This window comes from Zootermopsis nevadensis, unplaced genomic scaffold, assembly GCF_977971745.1.
Source record: "Zootermopsis nevadensis isolate Lab colony 2312 unplaced genomic scaffold, Znev_1.0 Znev_ptg000028l, whole genome shotgun sequence".
Taxonomy (NCBI): domain Eukaryota; kingdom Metazoa; phylum Arthropoda; class Insecta; order Blattodea; family Termopsidae; genus Zootermopsis; species Zootermopsis nevadensis.
The window spans coordinates 17,088,394-17,100,867 of NW_028259160.1; the positions used below are offsets into that span (position 1 = coordinate 17,088,394).

A 12,474-nucleotide genomic window follows, 5' to 3' on the forward strand; every position below is an offset into this window, starting at 1 on the left:
GTGCAAGTCTTACTTCACATGAAACAATAATCGAACGACGGTTATATCGATACAATATCGAAATAATAAAATACAGATAACAACGCGTACAATTTTCGTCCTTAACGCAGGAGAAAGTTGATGATAACTCCGTGTATTATTACATCAAACTTCACACTTTCCAGAAAAGTTAGCCACTGGATATGTTCGTGAGCCACCTGAAACCAGTTTCCGGTATGTATGCATATTTTATATCCGGGGGGGGGGGGGGGTACCACACATCCATCCATTTTAATTAACTGAATAATCTCCAATTTCGTATAATTGCACATTCGTGAAGTACAAATTTTCCCTGTGGAACTTATTCATAAAACGCCCTCACAATAAACAAGAGATTACAGATGAAAATGTTATTATATGAACGTCTGTGGCCGAATTCATTCATTATTTGATTTCCCGGAAGTCTAGACTCCGTAAATATTGTCTTTGCTGCCTTAGGGGAGGGGAGGGCGGGGGTGGTGTTGCCTGGGAAACGGACATGGATTTCGCAGTGAAATTCTGCGAGCGATAGCAACATGTTTGCTCTTGAAACATTCGATTTCGACAATAAAGCAGGATTTTATTTAGTCATATGTGGCAAGTTATTCCAGCTTGACTTGGAACAACATTTCAAACATTATCATTCACGAGGTGTGAGACGACTGTGAATGGAATAAGAAAAAGATAAACATATAAAAATAAGCAACAAAACACAAAGGAAATTAGAACGAGAAAAATTAATTACGATAAACCAATAAACAAAGGAAAGTTAGAATCGAAAAAGGGCTCACAAAAATAAGGAAAACTAAGTCTAGATATTGAAGGTTTTTTGGACGTGTTTTCAACACCTCAGACAATATAATATCGAATATTAAGATGATTAATGAATCCCGAGTTTTGAAGGATGAGGAAGGAAGCGTCGTGCCCTCAAAGAATTTCCCTAAAGAGACCGAGGAAAACCACGAATAACTGTCAGAATAGTAGCCTGTCTAAGGAACGATAACTGAACCCGCTGAAGGTTAGGTCAAAGATGGTAAAAAGCAAAGACGAAACAAATTAAAAGTAATTCATGGATGTCCGTAACAGTAAAACAGATGAGCACATTCGTACGTGCTCATCCGAGAACATTCTCCACATAGAGAGACGTTGGTTAATGGCGGCAGATCGCTGTATCCAGGCATTCCGCCGGCGGAGATGTGAACAGTAAATTACCGAGCGACGTTAATATCTGCGATATATTACCCACTTCACCGTGGCCTGTGCGCGACTCCTCAAAAAAAAAGGGGGGGGAGGAGGAATCTGTAGATATAGCAAAGCGATTAATTCGAAAGATAATGTATGAGCGACACCAGGGAACTATGGTACAGCGGTAACGTAAATCCATCCATCATGCTAGGTAGAGGGATTTCCTTAACACCGGATGTAATGGTTATTGGAATTACAAAGTAAACTGACCCCTCTACAAAAGACTTAACTATTATACCGCTAGAAAAATGTCTGTATAACCCTGCGCGTACCAGCGGTTGTCTGCCGCAACATGATTCATTTTCGATGCGATGCGGTGGCCGCACAGCGGCTGACAGTGGCAATAGAAAACGAAGAACCCTACGTGTGTGCGCGCACAAGCGGTGAAACAGCCGCACCGCGACCATTATTTGCCTGACCTAGGTGTACTTTGTAAATATTCGTCACGTTTCGACACTTCTGGCCACATCTCGTCACGCCGTTACAGTACGTCACGCCTAGTCACGCTTAGACACACTTTTAAAATCTTCGTCGTATTTTAACACTTGTGGTGACCTCTCGTCACGCCTAGTCACGCTTTGTCACGTTTTGTAAATCTTCGTCACGTTTCGACACATATGACGATACTTTGTCATGAGGTCAAAGCAGGTCACGCCTGGTCACGCTTTGTCACTTATTCACATTTTGGCACGCTTACGTTATGTAACTTACGGCTCGGTTACTTTTTGCTACTTTTCAATACGTTAGATGAAGTTACGACAGGATAGGTTTGCATAGGTTAGGTTGGGTTGGGTTAGGTTAGGTTAGGTTGTTTGTTCAGTGGATTTTGTTGTGTTAGGTAACGTTTAGAAAAAGTGACGTTTTGACACTTGTGGCCACAATTCGTCACGCCGTTACAGTACGTCACGCGTAGTCACGCTTTGTAGCCATCCCTTCCAGCAAACTTCTGGTAACTGACCCGCTCCGAGGTTCCAATTCACAAAGTTCAGCTGCCAAAAACGCTGGAACGCAGTTTACCTGTCAACGTAATTAACGTCCACAACAATATCAACCTTAGGTTTTGCTGAACGAAGACATTTCAAAATTCCCAGGTCATTTTAAGACGAATTTCTCTCACACTTAATTATGCTGAACCTTATGTATCTTAGTGAAAATACTCACTTATCATTAAGGTCGCAGACGAACCAAAGTCATGTCACAGTCGCAACAATTTAAGTCCAGGAATTATCCGAATAGGGGCATTTGAAATTTTCAAGGTCATTCGGCAGTCATTGTTTTATAACGTATATATCTGCCGATCACTGGTGTTGAACGAAAGTTGAATACCAACTCCGTTTACTTGGCTTAAGAAGAACAGAGAACAGACCCACTGCCTGTAGTTACGCGATGTGTCGTATTTTAACCGGGCAGCATACGATTCCTGAAGCGAGGGGATAAAGCCTCTGAGCAGGCACGAGTGGCTTTGCTATACCAACAGCCCGCAGGAATAAAGACGTCTATTGAATCCAAAAAGAGGATAAAGTGGACAAGGAATCACAAGCACGTGTGTGGATAATGAATTATTCAAAGCATTTCAAAAGAGAAGACGGGTCTGCCCTCATCTCATCTCTCTCTCTCGAGTTCTTTTCTATGAAACTGCATTTTCAACGGAAGAGAATCCGGGACCCGGAAGCTCAGAGATGCAAAGCCGCTCCGGGAGAAGGAAGCATCATCAAGTAGCCCTGGGATCGATTCTCTTTTTTGGGACAATGTTCCACAAAGCGGGGCATGAGGGGATGACTGTACGTCCATCATTTGGCTTCGAGGTTCCAGGAAACGTGTTCACGTTTATGATGTCTTCGCACGAAGCGCATACATTGATGGCATAACGAGAAAGCACGCGTCTCAAAATCGGGATGGGATTCTAGGTAACTCGTTTCTCCATCTTAAATCTCCTCAGTACACACACAGAAAGAACTCAGGTAAATGTCGTAGGCCAAAATCCTTTCCCTTTCATTTCATAGACGGGGATGTTAAATGGCACTACTAACTAACTCCCTGGTAGCAGAACTCGCAGGTTCAACACCACCGGCCACGATCCTGAGCCAACTCCATCCACTTGCCATCCTCACAGCCCACCTCCCTAACGTCCATCTTGATGTTATCCTCCCATATTCTTCTTGGCATACCTGGTGGTCGTTTCCCTTGCCTCCCCCAAAGCGTGCTACATGTACAGCCCATCTGAGCCTCCTAAATTTCACTATCCTCAACAGATGACATTACAATTCAAAGTATTAATTAAATTCACATCGCTTTCTGTGTCGTATCTTCAACACAGAAATCTGTGTCGGGTGGGTTCTCAAGTTCTGAAGGCTTTGACCACTTCCTGTCAGACGTTCCATAACCTACACTCTCTGGAAATAGGAGGCACCAAAGAATCGCTGTTTACAAACCACGGTCACTGCGCGGGCAAGAAAGACATCTCGCGGCACACCACGCAATTCTAATTATTCCGTATTTGTTAAAACGGACAGTAACTAAACGGGGCGTGGATTGGATTAAGATGGCTCCATATAGGTTGTAATGGCTGTCTCTCGGCACTAAACCTAGAAATTAAAAAAAATAATAGGGTACTTTCTGACCGAGTGACTATCAGTATGGTTCAACATCAAGGCAGAAAAAGGGTTTTGAATTTTAGTCTGATCTATTTAACGTTAACGCCACGGTGGTCTAGCGGTTAGAACGCTGGCCTTGTAATCCTGGGGGTCTCGGGTTCGATTCCCGGCGGTGCCCGAATTTATAACTTGTATTGGGCAAGGCCGTGGTCTAGGCATCACGGAGTTTTCCTCCGTGGCATCCCAACAATTACTCCATTCACACACAGAAGAAGGCAATGGCAAACCACTTCTGGATCATCTGCCAAGAACGTATATGAACAGGTCCCAGTCCGAGAAAAGGATGGAAGGGTCCTGTTCATATGGACCTGTCGTCAGACAGAACACTAAATAATAATAAGATGAGGTGGTCTAGCGGTTAGAAGGCTGGCCTTGTAATCCTGGGGTCTCGGGTTCGATTCCCGGCGGTGCCCGAATTTATAACTTGTGTTGGGCAAGGCCGTGGTCTAGGCAACACGGAGTTTTCCTCCGTGGCATCCCAACAATTACTCCATTCACACACAGAAGAAGGCAATGGCAAACCACTTCTGGATCATCTGCCAAGAACGTACATGAACAGGTCCCAGTCCGAGAAAAGGATGGAAGGATCCTGTTCATATGGACCTGTCCTCAGACAGAACACTAAATAATAAATCTATTTAACGTGTTAACAGCCACGAGTAGCACGCGGACGTGAATAGACTTCAGACCTAGTAACGAAGCCACTAAACAAGCCAGTAATGTAAATACTAGGACTGATGTTCGATTGTTTTGGTTAACCACTAGGGATGAAGCCCTGCCAAGCTCCTGACTGGAAATTGCTGCAACCCGGCCGACACGGTCACTGTGGCCTACCACAATGACCCTGACAGTCAAGCGATTTCCAACACGACGAACCACAAGGTGGGCCAACGCGTCAAGGCGTCGTGCAAACTGGTCGGTAGCCCAACATGCGCCAAACCAGGTTCGGTGCTTCTAAGGAAGGTAATTTAATTGTTCCCCATAATTTATCAGCGCGTCAGAACTTGCGGGCGAGGTGTCAGGGTTGATGTGACATACATAAACCCTCTCTAAATTAACGCTAGCATCACATTCATGCAATGAAACACTTTCTCAGTGATGAGAGTCTAGCGACAGAATCACGGAGTCAAAATCTAAACATCATTTTAAAAAAAAATAATAACAAGCCTTCTACCATACACGAGTAGACACGGTCATGGCGGTGTATTCGTTACATCTGCTGTGGAGAAAATGCTACTGTCTAATTCCAAAGCACACGAAGAAAAATATGGCCACAATAAATTGAAGACGACTTTTCATTTCTACGAAAGTGAAGGTTCGAAGAGAGGATTTGATAGAAAAAATTTTCGAGCGATGTAACGAAGATTTCTTGAGTTTTACAGTTCACTTCGGTAGACGAAATGTTTGTCCGTTCTTCACCCAAGTCCTATAAACGCACAGTAAAATAAATAGTCATAAAACCGTGCTAGAAAAACACCTGACTGATTTTCTACAAATTTCCACTAAGCAATTAGTGAAAACATCTTTTTATACTCACTCTGTACGTAGAATAAAATAAACGTTTAGACGCCATAAACAAACATCATCTGTTCCAGTGCTCATATATTTTAGGAGTGAACTTGCTGCTATGAGCATTCTCAAGTCATGAAGTCAATCTCCGACGTCAGCTAAGTTTTCAGCCAATACAACTTGGCATGGCTCCATTAAAAGTAAAATTGGATCATTATCTCAACCCTTTGAACAACTCATTTAAATAGACGCTTCAAACCTTCACTAAGCACCTTATCATTTGAGGTTTTCTAATAAAATCTACTCTTAGCGTCGTTAAGTAAAGAATAAATACAAAAGATTCTATCACTTGCTTGCCACAAACTTCTGCCTCACAAAAGTGAACTATTGTCATTAAATTTGTGTCGTCCCAATGAGCTCAGAAGCTATCTCAATCATTTTCCAAGTTTATCTTGCTTATAATCACTAGCTTACAGTCGATACCTCGAAATCTCGAACAGCCACTCGATCCGTGCGTTATCGACTTAGAGACTCTTCCATCAAGACATGACCTTTGAGAACTATGCGGATAAAATCATCTTTGTTTGCAGTCAATGATACATGCGTGGACAGGACGTCTGTTTTTTTTAATATTATCCTCTCATATAAACCGATATCTTCCAAGTTACCTCCTCTCTTCACGATTTCCAAATAGAATTTTGCCTATCCCTCTTACACTCTCTCCTGACAGCAAACCCGACGAAGTCGAAACAACAGTCAAAGCTCGTCCCCGCAGGGGGGGGACAACAGTATCACTTCAAAACAAATGACTACTTACAGCTCGATGGCTTTGTTCCAGTTGATGACGTAGCCAGATAGCACGAAAGACTCGATGTTCACTACGTGGATGTTACCACGTTCTGTCCCGACGTAAAGCCATTTGCTCTGGAGCGGCAGATGGATGTAGGTGATCCTGAAGGAACGAGAGGCAAGCAGTCAGACTAACACGGCTTTAATACAACATCCTAGGACGTAGAGATCGGCGAGGCACGTCCTCATGAGCGAGTTGAAGAAGGCGTTCGAAATTTTGGTCGGAAATCCTGAAGGGAAAACACTATTTGGAAGACCTAGACGTAAATGGAAGATTAAGATTAAAATAAGTTCTTAAGGTTACAGGGTGGAACACAGGGTTTTTTTTACATGCAAATGTTCGTATTGCACGGCTCCAGCAAATTATAGACAGACGCTGAGACGCTCTGAACACTGGAGCAAGACGTGAATATCGTTAACTTAAATATGAAGGATAATAAGGCATACTTTTATTTATTTTTGGTTTATTAAACTGTGATTTCAATTGCTAAGATTATACGTGTAGTGATACGTAAGCCAAAAGTTACTTAAAACGTGGCAAGTGGATCACGAAATTTTCCTTATTAAAATATTAAATTAAAAAGGAATTCTGCCACCGAAATATAAGAATTTACACTCAGGGTCACAAGATGGTAAGTAACAACTGAGCAGACGCGTCAAGTTATTTCTTCATCTTATGGAGGGGATTTAAAATGTATTAGTACGTGATTACAATTCTTCTTATCTCTTCAGGTTTAAGTCAATGATTTGAAAAGAAAAGGTTTTAAGTAGGATTTGAGGTTTTCAAGGCTGTGAGTACGAAAACAGCCATCATCAAAAGGTGTTAATTTTGACAAATAACAGATAAAAATTGCTAAAATAATTCTACAAGTATAATAAAGAAAATACTCGTGAGGAAGTTAGGAGGAGACTAAATTCCGGAAATGCTTGCTACTTCTCAGTTCAAAATATTTTGTCTTCCCGTCTGGTTTCTAAGAACACAAAAATTAAAGTATACAAAACAATAATCTTGCCTGTTGTTTTGTATGGGTGCGAAACATGGTCTCTCACTCAGAGAGAGGAACACAGATTGCATGTGTTTGAGAATCGGGTGTTGAGGAGGATATTTGGGCCTAAGAGGGAAGATGATAGGGCGTGGAGAAAACTGCACAATGACGAGCTTAAAAATCTGTATTCCTCCCCCAATATTGTCAGGGTGATTAAGTCGAGAAGAATGAGATGGGCCGGGCATGTAGCGCGCATGAATAGAGCAAGAGGTGTGCAACGGGTATTGGTTGGGAAGCCTGAGGGGAAGAGACAACTGGGGAGACCTAGACGTAGATGGGAGGATAATCTCAGGCGGGATCTATGGGAGATAGGAGTTGAAGGAGACTGCATTTTGTTGGCCCAGGACAGGGTCCGGTGGAGGGCTTTGGTTAATTCGGTGATGAACCTTCGGGTTCGGTAACCATCTAGTTAGTTAGTTAGTTAGTTAAGACATGACACTACTTTGTTTAACAATAATTAATATTAATATTATTTCAAAGCACGTCTAGGGAGTTAACAAAGTCTCTCTTCAAATATTGGATATCGACCAGGTGACGATTTCTCAGCGAAAATACATTTCGTATTTTTAAGCGAGAACTTTCAAAATTCAATATGCGTAAATGTAAACAGTATTAGCCTCCAATGTCATGAGCTGACTAAGACTAAGAATTCAGCGAGAATTCTCGTTCGTAGCATGGAAGAGGTAGGTTACTTTACCTTTCTCTTTGGAATTTGAGGCTGTGCACGACCTCTGGCTTCTTCTGCCGGAAGTTCCACAGATGCAGACTGTCATCCGACGTTGCGGTGATCAGAGCGCCCTCATTCAACAGGAACTGAATCTGCAGTACTGCGCACTCCCCTTCATGGCGAACATGGGAATCCACCCCCGGTCGACCTAGTCTGAAGCTACGTTAAGAAAACAGCATGGCACCAGAAGACACAATTATAAATGGCCCCTGCGACTAAGCACCACGTCATTAAGTCGTATAGATAGAGCGGAGGTAAGTCTAGATTTTTTCTCATTTTAAATCCATGTGGAGGCGCGTTTGACGTTGATACTGAAGATGCAGGTAGACAGCCCTGAAGATGGATGCATTATGTTCCACCGAAACTTTGCTACATACTTACCAACACTGACAGCGGTTGCTGACTTCTGTGTAGGAGGCTGGACGGACCCTAGGGTCGGTCTGGACACGGCGGTAAAGAAAATAATCCCTGTTCTCGACAGGAAATCGATCTTTCGCTGACCGGCCATTTGTTGTTCACTGCACTGATCGATTTATCTCGCCTCGTTTGCTGTATTCTGCATACAGGAGGGTGGGGTGGGGGGAAAGCCAAATGGGCGGAATTTCTAAAATGGTCATTCTGTTTAATCCGAGTGGGACAGGTACTGGAAGACAGAGGGAGGAGAGGTCGGAACAGGCGGTAGGATTTCACGAATGAAGTTAAGACGGAAGACAAAACCTTTTTTTTGAGAGCAAGACGACATCGGTATGATGCCTGCTGAACCTCGGAATTAAAAATATTCTTCCGGGTTGTTGCGCCGTGCAGTCTGCTAAGTTATCGACGTTTCGGAGGTGTTTTCTGCCTCCATCATCAATGCGATGAGTTATTACGTTCCAACTATATGTTCATTTTATTACCAAGTGCGAAAGAACACCTAATACGTGGTAATTCGAAAGGCACGAAAAGCAGTGCTGCCAACGCCGAAGCTCACGTACCGCTAGCAATAAGCGGCTGGTGATATTTGAGACCGAGTCGACGATGAAAAGTGGAAAACGATTGAATAAAACATGAAGAGGCGTGACAGAGCCGAGTGGAAATTTGGAAATCGTCGAAAATACGACGAAAGGTAGGCGAAGCTGGCAAACAGAACCAATACACGCCACAGAAGCTTAGAATGGAAGAGTGACATAACTACCCCTTTTCATAAAGTAAATTAATCATTTCCATCTAATTTGCTCCAGTCCAAAATCCATGTCGGCGGGACATAAACATTTATCTTCTCTTATGTTGGTACTGTAAGCTTCTTATTACAAATTAGCCTCATACAAATTTAATTGGGAATAAAATTAAAGTCAAGCAAAAATATTTACGTCAAAGGTTCAAACTGTGGAGATTCCCTGCAATCTCAGTGTGAAAGGCGAAACATTCCGCGTGATCCAGTTGGGATCTCGAATTAAATTCGAGTGTCAACACGAACTGATCCGCATCTTGTACGATGTTTAGAAAACTAATTAGCTCGTCAGAGCATCTTATTCAGCAAAGATAATAAGTAAAGTTCCTTTCCTCGGATCAGCACACACGTAAAGAAACATAGTCTTTGAAACACGGAGACGGAAGACTGCTAGAGGAAGCCCGGATGCTGGGTCTCATACCAAGATTTACGTCGTTGACAATATATCTCGACACGAAGACACCTTCTAGCCAGAGAGACTTGTAGGTGGCTTTGGATTAGTCTGACGTCAGACGCAGAAATCGAGACATTTGCATCGGAGCTGTGGCGAAAATTTTGCAGTTTAAGGCGAAATATAAACAAATGAATAAATAACTCACTATAAATAACTAATGAGATTTTTCTCCTAATTTTTCAGGTACACGTCTGAATAATAATCACGCGCATTTAATAGCATCTAAATATTCAGCCCGTACCGCAAAGAAAACACGACACTTCACCATTACAAAGATCAACTGGTTAACGCTGTTTAAGGAAATGATCGCTGTTTACAGTGAGAATCATACTAAACCCAGACAAACATCATGGAGAAAATTTAGAGCGGTATAGATAGTTACCATAAGGGAAAAAAGTTAAATTTTACCATTACATTTTCACTGCTTTATACGGCACTCACAAGAAATACTTTGCCCCTTAATACAGAGAAAGAGTATGCAGTCGTCCGCATGGCAAGATATATAAAAAAAAATTACAAAGTCGGAATTATAAATGACACAACGTTCGTACCAACATTAATTCAGACCTATTTATGTTGATCCAGAATTAACATGGCGGGAAAGATATTACCACGATCCCACTTAATTCATAATTTAAGGTAAGTGCGTTAAAACAGCGTAAAGCATGTAACTCTCACTTCAGAATGCATCTCGCGTGTAACTGTTCTTCGCGCAAGACCTCAGAGGATTGAAACTTTATAAACACCCGGTGTGTTTACAACGAGGACTGCGGGTATTTGCAGACAGAAGGGACTCCAGCCCTTTAAAGGGAATTTGAATTTCATGGCTTTGTAATCAAGCAGTCATTCATATGCAATGATTAGGGGCCACAAAAAGTGGCACCAGAAGCCATTACCCTGTGTTTACACGACCTCCCCCCCCCCCCCCCAAACCCCTTCACACTCCTATGCACGTATTCAAATGCGACAAGACTGTGCTACAACATAAGCCCGCTCAATCGATAAACGAGTGAACTGCAAATGCACAGGAAGGCGTCCATATTGCCAAAGGACATATTTAACATCAGCTTCGTCGTTCGTAGGTTATACAAATCTATATAGAGCAACGGTAAGTATATATACCACACGCCCTTAACCTGTTCCATTCTGTGAATCGCATGATTCTCCCTGTCAGAACGCACTAGTGCCACTTTTGCGTAAGTCTGGCTCTCCAGCCACGAAAACTGTTATCAGAGATCATCGTATAACAGCAGTGATAAATGTTGTCCATCTGTATATAGATCCGCGGTAGTCAAAGTAACCATGGCAACCGACCATCATGTTTCCCACAGGGGATGCGTCGTTAAAAGAAGTAAAGACTATAAAATGTTCCTCTTTTTTCAAATTTGAATATATTTTAAAAAAAAAAAAAGTAATTTGAAGTTACATTCGGCAACTCGAAGAGTTGTGTTCATGCAGGATTTGATATTTTCACGGTGGTGAGTCCGAAGATGGTGGTCTTGTGGGTTGCTCCGTGAAATCTAGCAGGAGTTACGAAGGACCGCCGAATCATCGGTAAACCTCTACCAGACCACACGGTCTACATCCCACAAGACCGCCATCTTAGTTATTTTCACGGCTGGGCTTTAGAGTTGCGACAGGAAGTCTTGAAGCTTTTCATTCTATCCTGTCAGCAAATACCAAGAGCGGAAATGACGGCGCTGGAGTTATCAGCAGAAAGTTCGAACTTCGAACGAGACGCCCAGCGTCTGTCCCGACAGCGGCTTCTCAATGTCACTCAGCCAACCGCAAGGGAGGCATTTTTACACAAGACACAACCGATTCCTTCCAATTCAAATATGTCTACACTCATATTTCATAATCACCTTCCCACTTCAATCGATATTAACGATTATCGTAGGTCTACTTTAATATTTTAGGGTAACAATAAAATACTACAAAACATTTATAGGTCAGTTATTGCTGGTCTGAATAGCGAGATACAAGTGGTGATCCGGTTATACTAAAAGCAGTTTTGTATAAGCCGGATAGCAAAAAAAAAAAAGTATACGTTGTTTACAAACGCTGGGTCATTAACAACATGATCCAAAGAGAATCCGACACACAAGACAGACAGACAGACAAAATCCATTCGCAAACAAGAGCCCTTTGAATGACAGGAGATTAATTCTGTATCCGTCCATAACATCGCGTTTAAAAATAACTGCAGAGCCTTTTGGCAGATTATGTCGAGGGTATCAATTTGTAGTTCCAATCAGTGGGAATTTCTTGTTAGATCAACCATTAGAGTCACTGCTTACGTTCTGGCTCAGAACTAAACTCAAAGCATGGCCGCTTTTGCTTAAGCAATTTCACCAAGTTCAGTATTTCCACGGGACATCAAACGAAGAAGTTACCAGCCACAAACACGAAGGGAGAAATCAATTAATTGCATGGCGTAAACTCATTTCCGAGAAGCCATAATTACGCTCCAGAAATTCGACGCCTTAATGGAACCAAAACGTTCATTACAGTGTTCACAAAATCACACCACCGAACCCTGAACCACATGAATCCAGTCCGCATTATCATCCTACATCTTCAACACCAGTTTTTTCCCCAACGCCCCATCTACGTCTAGGTCTCTCGAATGTGCATCGTTCACGTGACGTCAATGACGGATCTGGTAATTCGGCAGAGAAATCCTGTGGGCGTGACGTTCCTTCAACTAGATTCATATCTCAGCCGTGGTTATGGTAGAAAAATTGGCTACGGCCTCATTC

At 42.4% G+C, this 12,474-nt stretch overlaps 1 protein-coding gene across 6 annotated transcripts in view; it reads right to left on the reverse strand.

Moving 5' to 3' along the window:
* Tomosyn (syntaxin-binding protein tomosyn) overlaps window positions 1-12,474 on the reverse strand; it is a 95,594-nt gene that overhangs the window by 36,333 nt on the left and 46,787 nt on the right. For all 6 annotated transcript variants that reach the window (XM_087356888.1, XM_087356889.1, XM_087356886.1 and 3 more), the window contains exons 3-4: window positions 8,019-8,201; window positions 6,244-6,378 (exon numbers count right to left, since the gene is read on the reverse strand). In XM_087356888.1, coding sequence (XP_087213014.1) covers window positions 6,244-6,378; window positions 8,019-8,201 — 318 coding nt within the window. The remainder of the gene's footprint in view (window positions 1-6,243; window positions 6,379-8,018; window positions 8,202-12,474) is intronic.